The sequence below is a fragment of the Stegodyphus dumicola genome, chromosome X2, assembly GCF_044657685.1.
Source record: "Stegodyphus dumicola isolate Sdum_Otavi_A_Nest chromosome X2, ASM4465768v1".
Lineage (NCBI taxonomy): Eukaryota > Metazoa > Arthropoda > Arachnida > Araneae > Eresidae > Stegodyphus > Stegodyphus dumicola.
The window spans coordinates 73,278,876-73,295,579 of NC_140781.1; the positions used below are offsets into that span (position 1 = coordinate 73,278,876).

At 34.3% G+C, this 16,704-nt stretch overlaps 1 protein-coding gene across 1 annotated transcript in view; it reads left to right on the top strand.

Annotated features, from left to right (window-relative positions):
* The window catches only part of LOC118195842 (uncharacterized), a 50,950-nt gene that overhangs the window by 9,038 nt on the left and 25,208 nt on the right, over positions 1 to 16,704 (top strand). Inside the window, exon 2 of the mRNA XM_035367175.2 lies at positions 5,473 to 5,650. Coding sequence (XP_035223066.1) covers positions 5,473 to 5,650 — 178 coding nt within the window. The remainder of the gene's footprint in view (positions 1 to 5,472; positions 5,651 to 16,704) is intronic.

The following is a 16,704-nucleotide window of genomic DNA, read 5'->3' on the forward strand; positions in this document are numbered from 1 at the left end:
GCAAACAAAAAATACATAATCTCAATAAACTACATTTTAAACCACACAAAATTCCTTAACAGCATCCAAAAACTTCCTAAAATTATCTGAACCCGAATCCATATATTGGCATCGCCACATCTGAACCTTTCTTCCTACAAACCCATTCAAATCCATCTAAACGTTTTTTACGTTCGACTAGACGCATATCCTTCTTACATACAGGACACTTATAATGGCTACTAAGTAAACTTTCATTTACACACAAGTCAATTAACGCTCTTTACCACTTTCGTTCCAAATCGTACATAAACTTCAAATTAATCTTACTACATTCAGCCATTCTGTCATCTAAACGATAAAACCAACATACACCACAAAAGCACTTACAAAACATCCCATGATTCAAAATTTCCCAGAATCATTCACCCGATTATGTCATAATAAGGTTTCCATAACATTCAACCACTCAGGCTACCATAAACGAAACAACAACTTGGTGATAAATGAAACAATTTCTCCATAATACAAGGGGCACCTTAAAGTCTACTCTAACCAAAACTTTTATTTTGTGTATGTGTGTTTAGAAAAGATTGAATATTTGAAATATTATTCATTTTATTCAAGAAAACTGCTTTCTCTTAGTTTCATGCTATTGAATTAAAATATATGCATTTTTTAAAAACTTGATCAAATATTTCATGATGCACCATAAAGTAAGTATACTGTTTACAATGGTAAGTTATTAGTCAGTGGAAATGCTTTTAACAGTCTTTTTGATTAAAATAACATTGAATTTCTGTATTAGAAAAACATTTAATTTGTGCATTGCAGATTACATATAACTTAAGCTTGTTAGGTTAATTAATTACTGTTAAGAACATAAAAACTACTTATGGCTGAGGACTTAAGCACTTATCTTACTTTCATAAATTTAAAAAAAAAATCCTCTCCTAAGCATTTAAAGATTACCTGCACGTTAAGAAAGCAGAAACACACATAAAAACCCTTCAGTCACGGAAACCAAGCACAGAATAACTCTTAATGTTTTGCAGTCTTCGCCACTATACTTATGGTCTGTTACTTAATCTCAAATTCCATACTAATATTTCTTATTTTTAAAACAGCAGTGACTGCTGTAAAGCCTAAAACTTATTCAGTATGTGTTGTCATCTGTCATTCTTGTTTGCTTCTTCAAGAAAAATGTTTGATCTGAGTTTTATTATAGATGTGATATACCTTAACAGATTTTATATAATTTAACAAATGTTATATATACATTAAAATAATTTGAAATTTTTCGTATAATTTATTGCAGTTTATATATACTAGGTCCTTGTGGTTACAATTTTAAAATGTTACTCTTTTTGACAAAATGTGGTTAGTGAGTGACCAAAGTCATGAACTGGCAGTTCATCTTAGATTCCGTTATCAATGATGAAACAGACTGGCTGCATGAGATTTTTATAGTTTTCCTCACTGTAACATAAATATGGACCTGTTTCCTATAAAAAGTCCTTCGAAAAGTCATTCCTTCTCATAGGCAGATTCCCTTAATAATAAACTTTCTCATAATCTAAAAATGCAATGATATGTGAATCGCCTTTTCAGTAACTTTTAAATGATGTACCTGCACAGGAAAAAAGCCATAGGGTTATTATTATTTTAATTAAATAGTTATTATGATTTAGACCTTTGCTATCACTTCTCTTTTTCTGTTTCCTCACCAGAATTGTAAATCAGTTAGAGAGTATTTAAGATGAGGTTTTGGGATTGTAAGACAGAGCATGTTTCTGCCTCTCAAAGCCATATTTCTAGGTTTTTCAGCTCTGCTGTGACTGTAACTATTCGGCTTTGTGTTTCTGCTGCTGATATTTGATTGTTGTGCTGGTAAGAAGTTCTGAGCCAACTTAGATTTAAATTGAATTGGAAAGTCAAACTCTGTAAAGTATATATGGATTTGTACTGTAGCAAGTAGTTCAAGCTTGTAACTGAGTGGCAAATGATATATTTTCCAGATAATTTCTGAATGTAATTTCCTCTATATGGGTCTGGTAGAGGGATTCTCTGCCTGGAGGGGGATTCATAGTTTTAGGGAAGAATGTGGTCAGTACCCATAAAGTATTTAGATTTAGTTTATGAATATAAGAAACTACTTTTATTCAATTTTTGGTATTTATCAACATTTTCTAAACTTTTGCATTTTTAATTTATAAATCACTTTAAAAAATCATCTAAATTTTAAATAAACATATATGTATTTTTTTAGTTTTGGAAAGGAAGGGAAAATGATCATCCAGCAATGATGAAAAGAATGCATGGGCAAAGAAAAAAAAAAAAAAAAAAAGGTTGACAATCACTAGTCTAGGATTATTTCATTTGATTGATGGCCAGTAGTCAAGATGTCTGAACTCTGGTTTTTCAACTTGGTTTCATTTAAGACTTGCTGCATCAACATTTTATGTTTTCCCCTATGTATTGCATAAATGCAACTCAGTTTCTCTTGGGAAATCCTTATAAAAGTTTTCTGAGCTTAGGCAGCCCTCATGTTGTGGTATATTCAAACAATAAACATCTAATTGGTTCAAAAAGACGATTGCAATTTTACACAAGGGTTTGTGAAAGATGTATGATTGTTGGACATGGTTTTATGAAGAAATAGCAGGAAATTTGGGGGTCTGAGATTATGTCCCACAATCTAGATGAGGGTTCAGAACCTTTCTCTGTATTCCCAGTTTGGGATTTTTAATTTTCTTTTAATAGTGTAACGGTAACAAATATTCCTGAATTTATATATGACAATTATTTTTTCTTTATAATACTGAAAGTAAAATTGTAGTTAAATACTCTAATATGTGAAACTGAGGAGAAAAACTGTTTTATTCTTGGTTCAGTATTCAAATTTTTTTTAGGGGGGGGCACTTGTTACTCCAACAACTTTTAATTTTCTTTCTTCTTCCTCCTGGTCTTTTTTTAAGGGAAATTAGGAATTTATTGTAGTATTGAGATATATGTAGGTTGGGGCAAAAGTCATGGCAACTATTTTTTTTTCCTTGAAGATACCAGTCCGTTTGGAAAATGTGACATATACAGACGAAAGGACAAGGTCTTAACTACATGTGTGGACAATGAATAGCACTGAAATATCGTAACACACGAATTTATTACTGTAGTATATAGGGCAATATGGCCTTCACCATGCAAAAGAATGATAACACAATACACATAAAGTTGACATGACAAACCTTTGCCTAAAGACCCTCAACGTAGTCCCCTGCTACTGTCACCGCGCGCTACCAACGATGTGTGAATACCATCAGCCTCAGCATTTGCAGCACAATGTGTGGATCGGGTCATCTGTTGGTGCACAGCATTAGCAATGTCCTCTCGTGTTGCAAACCAACTACCATGTATTTGTTCCTTAATCTTGGGAATGAGATCAAAGTCACAAGGGGAAAGGTCAAGAGAGTACGGTGGGTGCTCCAATTCTTCCCATCCACAACGTCAGAGTAGCTGCCGTACACACTCTGCTTTATGTGGTCTTGCATTGTCGTGCAGAATTATCGCACTTTCCACAAGATCTGGACACAAACACCACGTCGTACCTGTCGCACCAGGAAGCCCCTGTAGTACTGTGTGGTCACTGTTCTGCCATGAGGAACAAAGTGGCAAACAATGACATCTCTGACGTCATACGGGACGATCACCATCAATTTGACTGGGGAAGGATTCTGATGGACCTTCTGCTGCCTTGGGGATCTAGGATGTCGCCACTCTGCGGACTGACGTTTCAGTTCTGGTTCGTATGCTCTGACCCAAAATTCATCGATGGTAATTATTCGTGACAAGAATTGATCGCCATCCTGTTGCCAGCGTGCAAAGTGGTCGGAGCATATTGCATAGCGCACCCACCTTTGAACTTCCGTCAGTGCATGCGGTACCCACCGCAAAGCGATTTTGCATAGCTGCAGATTATTATGCAATATCCTGTGGACAGTGTGTTTCTCGATGCCACTTGCCCTCTCTAACTCCAGTAACGTCCATCGTCTATCTTCTTCCATGAAGTGCTCGATGGCGGCAAGTCGGTCCGCACACTCACCGGTCGTCCCGAACGTTGCTCATCACTGGTTGACACGTGCCCTTGCTGAAACTTTCCTACCCTCCGTGCTACTGTACGATATGGTAGGGTATTATTCCCAAGGGTTTCTACTAATTCACTGTGACATTCCATCGCATTTCTCCCTCGGAGAACAGCTATTTTGATGTAAGCTCGCTGCTCAACACGGGTTACTTCCATCTCGCATGGCACTCACCAACTGACTGATTTCAGAGCTCTCGCTACCACAGAGCTAGCTATCACAGAGCCATCTGTTATTCTGCATACACACTATGCCTGCAAAACTTCCACATGACACATACACGTTTTGTGATTCGTTCACATATCTACAAGAAAAAAAATAGTTGTCATGACTTTTACCCCAACCCTCATATATTAGCACTGAGAAATCAACTTTAGTCCCATTTATCAAATTCATCATGTATTTGTTGCTATTCCACTTAATATAAATGAGGTCTTATATTTGTACAGAAATAATTATTGAATGTTCACTTTAAAAATATTAGTTACAACCGTGCATGAAATTTTCTGTTGTTTTGAAATCTGATTCAGATTATTAAAGTATATTAGGGAAATACATCTTTTAAGAAAATCAGTTTAGTGTGAAATGGTTAAAATGTATAGATAGAATGTCATATAATAATTTTATGGTGTCAATTGTGAAATTGATTAAATAATTAGATTTAGAAAATCAACTGTTTATTTTTGCACTTTCTGGGGGAGGGGCTCCATTTTGTGCTCTGAATTACTCCATTTTCCCCTTATAATATTTTATGCTACTGCATATGAATTATACATAAAATAAAATTAATACTATTCGAAATTAATTAATCACCACCCAAATGTAAATAAACAAAATAACAGGTCTTCTAGCATCTTCTGTGGAAAAAGCTAAGAGAGAATAGAAGTTTTTTCTTCCACGCACAAAATTATACAAAATATTTAATTTGTTATGTGTAAAATAAAAAGTGTTTCTTTTGTGAGTGATCATTCATGGTATAAAGTAGTCAATTTTGCAGTTTTTTGATCAGTTGATTTGAAGACATATCTAAATTTTTCAAAGCATATTTTCCATCAAAATTTCCATCTGTAGTATCCAAAAGATATCTAATTTCTGTCATTGTTAAAAATCTGCTTATGCTGTTTCTTGTTTTATTTAAAATTAATCCAATATGTCCTACCTGTGACATATTCAATGCGACAGAGGTTGTTTTGAAGGGCTTTCATGCATCCTTCTGTATATTCTTTTCTTGTACATCTTTGCCCTGTATGTATTCTTTTTTTTTTTTTTTTTATTGTCATGCATATGGTACATTTGTTTTAATTACTATTTAAAATTTGTCATGGTTTGAAAAGATTTTTACTTTTCAATTTAGGCAGTATGGCCTCAACATACATGCCTGTTGAGACTATATTAAAAGTAGATGACAGTGAACTTTTGATTGGAGAGAATCAAAAACTTGAGCAGCCTATATCAGCTTCAGCCAATTATGTATCAATCGGCACTCAGTGTGATTGGAAAGTTGAAACTGCTGAAACTGGAGCATCTAATGTGTAAGTTTTCTTTATTAAAATATATTTCATTTAAAGTATGTATCCTGCTGTAGAGAGTGATGGCTAACTTATTTGATACTCTGGTATTATTGCAACCACCTTGCAGCAGTTTGGCAATTTTTTTAATGGTAATCTCAATCAAAAGTTATTTATTTCATATCATACGGGTTATTTGGTTCATATTTTAATTTTAATTCAATATTTATCCCAGAAAACTTATTTATAAAACTACTTAAAAATAAGTTTTTGTTTCTTCTTTGTTCTGCATATCTCCCGCATGTAATTATTTCTGTCTACACTAGTCTTACCAGCCATTCTAAGACTTCCAAACAAAATTTAATTCATTAATGCTTTACCCCACCAGTATAGAAATCTTGACTGCTGTAGTAAATGGCAGACAACTATTCTCGAACCACTTACCACTTTGAATGGTGACATGTTCATTACACCTTTTTCACTTTGCATTTCCAAAACTATTACCAGAAAAATACATGCATCCATTAAAAAAAAGCTTAGCTACTACTGCAAAACTCTGTACATATTATTTGAGCAGGTATGAAATTATCAAAGAAAAGAAAATGTTAGGAAATGGTGTCTTAATTTTTTCTTTATTTCTTTCATGTACGGATTTGCAAACTGATACTTAGTACTGTATAGAATAAATAAAAGTTTTATGTATCTGGATCTTGAAGATTCTGCCACAGATGTTGTAACCGGCCAGATAATTCGTTCAATTCTGGAAAGGCTGCTGCTGTTTTCCCAGAATTACTTAGATGTGTTCTAAGATAAGAAGATTGTGGACTTTGATAACATACAGATCGAGTTTAAGAAATCATTCCAAAAATAACAGTGACCTAAATAACTGCTATTTTCACCACAACTTATGCTGTTTCTTGTGAGAGAGCTCACAAGTGCACACCACCATGCAAATATCAGGGTTCGAAACAAGAAACTGAATACCTGGCTTTCAGTTATTATCGAATAGCTGAGTTGTCTGTATATTTGTGAGAGCTCATCAACAACCCATTTTTTAATTGACACTGAAGCAGAAATATTGGTTATCCCAGTATCGCCATGGTAAAAAAAGCAGCTGATGGTTTGAAGCTGTTCCCTGCTAACAGTATAACAATCAAAACTTATGGTCAAAAATTATTGGAGCTGGATTTAGAGCTATGCAGATCTTTCAATTGGCTTTTTATAATTTCAGATGTCAGCAAGCCTATCTTTGGATCTTTTCATTTTAACTTTATGAGTCAACACTAAAGATGGGAAATTCATTGGTGATATCACCTGACTGACGACTAAAGGTACTTTATGTAATAATGACATCACCCTAATCAGATGGCACAGATCACCCCCCTAATAAACAGATGCATGTGACTCTGTCTTAAGAGTTGTGATCCATCTATTATACAATGGTGAAAAACAACTGCTAATCTCCTTCTCTCAATCCCTATCATCAACATAAAGAAACTAAATTGCTTATAATTGAGAATTACGTGCAATCTACCTAGCCATAAAGCATTTTAAACATATTCTAGAAAGACAATCATTTACTGTCTTCACTGATCATAAACCTATCACATTTGCCTTCCAGCAGAATTTAGATAAAGCCTTTCCAAGACAAGTCCGGCAACTGAACTACATTGCCAAATTCACTACAAACATATGGTACTTTTCTGGAGAAAAAAAAAAATTGTAACAAACACACTATCGAGAATTGAAACTATTGCTTCTTCAGCTCCAGTTGATTATACAGTTATTGTATATTGCCAGGAGGATGAAGACTTCAAGATTCTTAAATCAGATTCCAATTTCAAAATAGTACAAATTTCTATTCCGAATAGCAATAAGAAATTTTATTGTGATACTTCCATATACTAATTTTAACCAGCCATACATTCATAAAGAGTTTCATGAAAGAATATTTTTCTGTATGCATAACATACTGGATTTCATGCTACAAAGAAGCTGGTGACAATAATATTCATTTGGCTTTGCATAAACAAAGACAGTCATCTTTTGACCAAAGCATGCTTGGCATGCCAACGAGCCAAAGTTCACAAACATACCTATGCTGCAGCTGCTGAATTCAAAGTTCCAAATGAATTTCAAATACCTTAATGTCAATATTACTGGCCAAAGATCTTGCAAAAGTTTTAGAAAGCTGTTCCTCTGGAAGACAAATTGCAGATTTCAATGCCCTTGTCGTGACTCAGATTTCCAGAGAAGTTAACATCTGACCAAGGTTGTCAGTTTGAAAGCCAGCTTTTCTAATCCTTGAGCAAATACCTATGTTTCAAAGCTAACATCACCACAGCTCATCACCCACAATCTAATGGTTTAATCAAATACCATCATCAAACTTTAAAAAACAGCCTGAAATCTCACCTTCAGGCATCAAATTCTTGGACTGATCTTCTGCCTTTAGTTCTGCTTGGCATTTGATCTAGCATTAAACAAGATTTGCATTGTTCTTCGGCTGAACTTGTGTACAGCACACCAATCTGTTTGCTTAAAGAATTTTTCAGTAAATCCCCAACTAGTAAGCATTAAGATTTTATACAAAAATTGCAAATCCACATCTAAAATTTAAAACCAATTCCAGCAACCAGCCATGGGTGGGGGAACAGTTTTCGTACACAAGAACGTAGCAAATTATTCACATGTATTTATCTTTAAAAACATAATTTTATCTTCTGTTTAACCAACTTATCTTGAACCATATCTAGTTAAACATCGTTTTGAGGATTTTTTCTATGTGATAGTTTCAGGCAAAATTCAAAGAATATCAGTAGATAGACTGAAATCATGTTTCGAACTCAAAGATGAAGTAACAACCAGTCTTCAACCAAGTGAAGCCAATAACTTCAAAATCTCGCAACCACTTCCTAGTAACAGTGATCTTTCCAGAGACATTGACCCTAGAAACACCAGAGCTGATCGAAGAGTGAGATTTGCTGCATATCTGAAAAACTGTGAGGTATAGCATTTTCACTAGAAAGGGGGTGTGTAGTGACACGTTTGCAATTCTAGAAAAGCGTTCTTCAAACTCTTTGCATTGCAATTTTCTTTTTGCTAAAATGACAATGGTAAAATAGAGTTTGATATAAAAAATTAGAATTTGTTTTTAAAAAATAGAAACTCGTAATTTGTTTTACACTTCTTCTCTTGTTAATAACTTTATATTTAAAGAAGTTTATTCTCAGCAGTGTACTGCTTAACACATTTGTCCTTAATCACATTTAACACACTTAATCTTAATTAACACATTTATCCTTAATCAACGAAATTACATTTCAAATTGCTCATAGGTTTTTTTATTTTTTAAAAAGATTATTGCTTTTAAAATCTCTGCATGTGAATATCCTCTTCGATCACTTCTTCTTTGTTAGCAGTTTCTTCATTACATTTGACCTCTCTGAACATATAAGAAAGCAATTCCAAGTGTATTTCTTCCGTAGTGGAAAAGCAATCATTATAAAAACTACAAGATCAAATTCAGATTTTCAAATCAAAATCTCAAAATAGGCAGAAAATCATCCCGAAGAACTTCATCCTGTTTTATATACCTTAGAATTTTGCTTTTTTTTTTTTTTTTTTTTTTTTGTTGTAGTTGCACAGTGTTCAAACACTTAATTTGTATTTGTTTCCATGGTATAAAAAGTAAGTGATTATTAACCCTTTTCACAATAGCGCACCTTTGTTTAAGACGCTCGTGCGGAACGGAAGGGAATCGAAGGCAGTCACGGTACGGGATGGAGGTTTTGCATCGCTAAGCCTAATTTTATAAAAAAAAAAAATTGGGGAAAAGAAAAGTTTCACTTCTAGCATCGTAATTTTTGGTAACATTTTAGATTATTACTTGAACTCTTATATATGTTAAAATTAGCAATTAATAATGTTTTTTTCTTTATTTTACATGAAAATGTACCTAAAAATTTCCTTATCTTGTAAAATAATTTTCGGAAGCACTATTTTTAATTATTCCAAAGTTTTAATTGATAAAATCCATCAATATAGTTTAAAATTAAGTTAATTTTAAACTAATCCATCAATTTAGTTTAAAATTAATAAAACAACACAATAAAGACTATTTACACTAAGAAGTAACAAAATTTAAAATGAAGACTGAGTCTGGTAAATCTCAAAGCACAGAGAAGTATCGCTTTCTAACTGTTAGAAAAAGTATCACTTTCTAACTCTTTAGAAAAAGAATCATCACTCTCATCTGCATTAGTAAATGATTCATTAACCATACGAGGGTATTCTTCCTCTGATAAATAGTACCTTCCCGCCATAATAGACTGGAGGTGAGGCTTTCCGAAATATAAAGGGAAGAAATGGAAATATATCAGAAGGCAATGCAAAACGTGACAGTTTTGCATTGCACATAGTAATGTTAAAAGACCATATATAGTAGAGGGGGGAAATATAATAAAAAAAGGAATTGGATATAAATCAAACACATGAATATTTATATTAGCATGCAGCAATTTAAAGAGCCCACCTCTGTTTATGTTTTCCCTCCCTCCCCCCACCCTCGCAACAGTTGATGAGTAAAATACCAAAGTCAGACAGAATATATCAAACTCAAGGTCAGGAACCTAAAACTGTATTCATTTCAAAAATAATGCACATAGGGTGCCATCTAGTGGCCTTCAGATAAATGTTCCAGCTTAAAATGCGTATACGCATCACACGTCCTCTGAATGCAATCTCTAGTGATGCATGGATGCAGCTGTAAGAGACGTTCTTAGGAAATGCGTATACGGGATGCCCATCCTGAAAGGGTTAAGGCTGTCTAACTCTAGGTCAAAAAACTTTCTTAATTTTTTTTTATGAGCCCACTTGGTGACACAGCATCATTTCCTCCTCACCAGGTACTCGCCAAATGAATTTATTTTTTTAATTGTTTGTTATCATTTACTTCAAACATCACTTAATAATTAATGACTTTAGTTGGTTATAAACTCCCGTTTTAACTAAAGTTTTTACGTATAATTTTCATGACCTGTGGTGTGTCATAAAATTTATTTGAGTTTTCAGATATTTTTAATTTCTTTTGTTTAAACTTATGAATTTTGTGTATTACTCTGCTTTGATTATTCAGGATGCTGGCTAATGCCTTTAAGTTTTTGGGTTTTTAGATGATTATTAAACATCAATTTGTAAATTATAAATTCTGTTAATAAATCAAAATGTACATATCATTAGAATAACATTAATCTCAGTGATGAACTGAGTGTGAAAACAAACTTGTAAAATAGAAGGTAAGCATTCTTTTTGACATTCCCACAGAGTCGAGATTCTTAATGCACATGTGCTTGAGGGAGAAATCGGGATGTGACATCAGCATCAATGTTGAAGGAAGGGGAGAGAAGGGAAAACCCCACAACATCTCCCTTCTTGGAAAAAATTGCTTTAAAGGTCTGTAAAAGAGAACAAAATATTAGTATTGCACAAATAATTTTGTAAAGTGAACATGACATTCAGTATGAGTTTGGTAATTTTCTTTTGCAAGAGCTTTTTTTCTGGAGACTGTACATCTACTGGACAAGTTGATTGCTGTGATGAGGCCTTGTCAACACCAGATAAAATATGAGGTGCAGATATAGCATTTGGGACCACATGAGAAGCGAGGGCATTGCTCCTTTTTCACATTTCCTGCTTCAAGAATAACCTAATCTCTACAGTGGCGCCCGAACTAAAAAGATGGTCGTCAATAATTCATCATCACCAGGATTGGACGATTGTATTCCCTAATCCCCAGTCGCACTTTAAAAGAGGGAGTACATAAGGTATTTTCTCCCTTCTTCCAGCATGCCTTCATGGTGTAGCACACTTAGCAGGCATTCGAGAGGTCCAGGTTCGAGTCTCGGCAAGGGCATTGCTCATTTTTCATATCTCCTGATTCAAAATAGCCTAATGACTCTACAGTCATTAAATTTTTGTAGGAGTCATTCTTTAAGTTTTTCCTTTCGGCAGGCATAAAGAATTGTTCTGGAAGATAAAGTTAGACCATACAGAGGTTCAGATGAAAAGCAGCTGAATTCCTGTTTAAAAGCGGTTCAAAGTCCTGAAAGAACTGAGAGTGATGCTGTAATTCAGCGCACAAATCTATGACACATTAATGGACTGTTTAAGCAGCCTGTGCGATTGTTGAATGATCCCATTGTCTTGGGGTGGTATGAGAAAGGCAAATAACAAAATTTTTAGCTAGCTCTTGAAAGAACGCATTTGAAACTGACTACCACAGTCAGTGGTAATCTCTGCAGGTACACCGGATCTAGAGATCCAGAATTCATAAAGAGCAGTGGGTATGGCGTCAGCCCATATATCTTTCAGTGGATAAGCTATGGGCCAGCAAGTATACATGGGAGCATATGTCAGACAGTAAGACAACATGTGAGATCAAGAAAGAGGTCCAATCAAATTGAATTCGAAAAAGTTCATCAGGAACTATGAAAGTTCTTAAAGGAGAGTGTACAGGACAAGACACTTCAGCCTTTTGACACTGCATGTAAGTTTTAGCAAAGTAATTGACATACTTTTCCATTCTGGGCTAGATAAACTGGTCACTGATTAATTTCAGCATCTTTTGGCCTATAAGGAGAAAAGTTATGCAGAGCTGAAAAGACAATTTTTCTTTGATGGACTGTCTGGAACAAAAGGATGGATTTTACCATTTGGAATGCCACAATATACAGTCGAAAGTCTTTAATCCGGACGTCCATAATTCGGAATGATCTATAATCCGGGCCTCAAAGCTACAAACCTTCTGTGCATGCGCCAAAGCATAATGAGTTAACGCATGCACATAATACCTTTACGCATGCGCATAATACGTTTACGCATGCGCCTTAAATGTATAACGGACGGTATAAGCTAAGCTAAAATTATCTAATTATCTATTTCAGTTAATGTTGCAGATTGCGTTGTTCCTTAATCTTCTACTTGAATCCGGCTTATTATTTTTTGCAGACTGTTAGAGCAATTTTATAAAAGAAAGCTTGAACTTTCGATTATGTCAAAAAGAATTTCCGATTCTGGAGCTACCAAAGGATCTAAAAAGCGAAAGCATGTTTCGATGTCCATCAAACAAAAAGTAGAATTGCTGCAAAAAATGGATAAAGGCATATTTTTTTTATTCTCTAACCACTCCGAAATATGTTTATCAATTTCACGCTGCTCTGCGGGGGGGGGGGGGGACTGAGTGCTCAATGAACTGGAAGTTGATCTGTCAACACTATCCTTGAACTGGAAGTTGATCTGTCAACACTATCCTTATCTTCAGGGCAGATGTTTTTATTTTATTCGGCTTATACTTCCTTACTAAATGTAGTATTTCATCTCGATGTACTCCGTCTTTGATATGATTTAAATCAAATTCCTCGTCAATATAAATATCACGAATACACATCAAATAGTTTTCTGGTTGCAATTTTCTAATTTCGATTATGCGTAATGTATGCTTTACGCATGCGCGCGTTGAAAGAAATGTTTAATAAAGTAAACAAATAAATGTCAAGCTTTTTTTTTATACCCTTTAGATCATAATTGCTCTTTATTTCATAAATTACGGTTTCATATTTTTAATTTTATAATTTCTGCATGCCATCTTACCAGATTTAAACTGATGATCTATAATCCGGAAAAACCAATAATCCGGAATCGCCAAAGTCCCGACGAGTCCGGATTAAAGACTTTTGACTGTAGTTACATAGAATTCTCGAGCATTTTTAACAACTTTAATTGTGGAATTTTTTTTTTTTTTTTTTTTGAAAAGGTTTGGGAGTACAGTGTCATTCTCTTACACTTGTGATATAAAGTCATAGTTAACAGGAATTATTAACCATTTTGATGCAAGAAAGAGTATTGGCTGGTCCATTTTCTGCACCACTGACTTGTTAAATATCAGTAGTGAACTGACCTATGAAATTCTGTTAATAAATTTGTTGAGACGAGAGCTTGTCATACATTTGGAAAAATACTTTAGTGAGTGGCTTATGATCTGTAAACACTGTAAAGTTCATACCTTCAAGCAGATATCTGAAGTATTTAATAGTGGCAAATATCACCAAAAGCTCTCTATCCTACATACTATATTTCGTTTCAGTATCACTTAGTTTTCTCGAGTAGAATCCTAGTGGTTGTTACATTTGTATGTTAAGTTGCTGTACACAAGACCCTATGGCTTTTTCTGATGCATCACACTTAAGGGCATTTTTTTGTTTTTGTTTGTTTGAATGCACTAGACTTGCAGCTTGTGTTAAAAGCTGTTTCAGTGTTGATGACCAGTCTAAAGATGTCATTTTTCTAACAACTTTCCAACATACCATTGAAAGCAAGTTGAACTTCAGCAGCATAATTTAAAAATCTGCTATAGAAGTTAAGAATTCCCGAAAAACATCTGAGTTAATTCATAGTTGTCGGTTTGGAAAAATCTTGGATTACTTTAATTTTTTCTGGTAAAGGAACAATTGCATTTTTATCAATAATATGAATCTCTTAACAAGTTCTTCAATATGAAGGTTATGTTTATCGAGAGATGATGAAGCTATCAAAATATCATCTATATTGTAGTATTTGGTGAATGTTTGGCAATCAACAAAGAGCCCTTGGCGCATTTAGCCTTTTTTCCAACAAGGGTTACTGTATTTTGGAAGAGTTGCATGTTAGCCTCGGAAGAGGAAGGTACCAGATTTTTCTATGCTGTAGGAGTGACATACTGCTCTGAGTTTAATATCATACTTTGAATGTTATTTTAATAAATCTTTGTTTTGTCTTGTTAAATGGTGCTTTATTGAACCATGAAGCCATTACAACATGCTCTCTTGGCAATCACCAGAGGTTAGAAGCTGAGAGCGTTGAAAAACAGAAATGGCGTAACGTTAAGCTTAATACATGAAAGAAGTTTGCATTTCCAAATGGGAGTAAAAGCATAAGAATTATTTAATCCCAAGTTCAAAAAGCTTGATTCTAAACGAAAATAACCGTCTGAACATTATGACTGGCTTTATCTGGTCATCAGAAGCTTTGCAACTTGGCTTATATTTTAAGATATTTTGCTTTTTTACTTTCTATAATAATGTAAATATCATCTTAATGAATGTAAGTTTATGAAAATACAAACTAAAATAAGTAATTATACAAACTCAATTAATACATACTGTTTAAAAAACCTGTCTTCACCACGGATCTAAAATCCTGTGCCGCTCAGAGGGATAAGAGAAAATGTTCAAAAACATAAAGAAAGAAGATTTAGTAACTGTTTTATTCAAAATTGGCAAAGAAGCATCTACAGATTTGAAGCTGGTAGAACTGAAACAAAAACTCTGTAATAGCAGAGAATACATCGAAGATGATGATTTCGTGAGAGAAATTCTGATTACTTCAGTGAAGAACAGAAAAAGAAAGGAAGAAATGGAAAATGAGATTAGAAGAAGAAATTGGAAGAATGCAAATGGAAGAAAAAAGAACACGGAATAGAATTAGCGAAGATTCGAGCGACTCAAAATGAAGGAAATAGAAGTCCGACACCTTCAATCCAAAACACAGGACGAGAAACCGAAATTTCCCTCGACAAGCTGATCAAAGGAGTAGAAACACTGACTGTACCACTAAAGAGAGCAGAAGCATGGAATATACGAGTATTTTTTTATTCTTTCGAAAGAGCATTTAAGCACAAGAAAATTCCAGAAGAAAACAAATCGAAAATACAATTATTGAAATTAATTGGAGAAAAAGCTTCAGATGTCCTTGTTTATATAAAGGATGAAGATCTGCAAAATTACGAAGAAGTGAAAACTCTTATTCTGAAAGAATACCAACGTACTTCTCATGCCTGTTTAGAAAATTTCAGAACTAAACGTTATTCCGGCGAAACGCATGTCCAATTCGCTTCATTACTAATAGCTACATGGGATTATTACTGTAAGTCAAGAGAAGTAAAAGATTTCAAAACACTCAAGGAGTTAATTATTTCAAGCTTTAGATAGAGAAACAGCTGCACACATTGCAATCCGCAAAGGACATAAATGGTTGAAGCCACAGCAATTAGCTAAAGAATGTGATATCTATTTCACGGCCAAAGGAAAATCTTTTGACGAAGTCCAAAATGAAATTAAATGATCACCGAGATTCCTGGATACAACACATGCAAAAGATAAATATATTCCTCCACGCATGAGAAGAGAATATTCAAGACAAGAAGGATATTCTGCGAGAAGAAAAGAATGTTATATTTGTGGAAGCTATCAACACATTGCAAGAGATTGTCCAGAAAAAAGAAGAAAGAACGAAACTGCAGTAAATAAGAGGGGAAAGGATGATCCCAAAATTAAAAAAATTCAAACAGAACATCAAAAGAAGAAGCCATCGTAGCTAAAGTAGACTCATCCCATCTACAATTTTAATTCACAGAATGCATCGTTCAACCATTGCAAAAAGTAGATGTTTTTATTAACTCTGAGAAAATCAAAGCTATTGTCGACTCTGGAACGCAGATAACGATCGGACATTCATCGCTCATTCTAGATCTGGAAGACGGAGAAGGAAGTAAAATCTTGTTAACCCCTGCTTTCGGAAAACCGATTGAAGCAAAAGTTTGCCGTGTATCTATTTATTATAAGAATCATGAAAGTAATTGATTTAATTTTGTGTATACATTAATTGCAGCTAAATGTGCCTCGTCTAATAACTCTAGAAATACATGAACTGTTGATTAAACCTGCAGGAGAAGAATCAAACAGAGAAAGAAATAATTCCGGAAATGAAAACTTGCAAAGTTTATTCGCCAATGCGCAGTCAAATGATAATGTAGATCCCCCCACCAATGCTTTCGGAGGAGAAGGTGAGCACTTACGTAAACACAGACTTTTCATTTTCCGAAAAACCTGCGCAGAGAGCAATCAACTTGTCCTTCGCTGAGACAAGCATGTAAGTTAGCTGTAGGAAAAAAGGGAATTATTTATTTATTGATCATCTTTTACATCACCAAGAAAATATATTAGGACAGACTGTTTTCCAGTTAGTGCTTCCTCTTAGTAGAG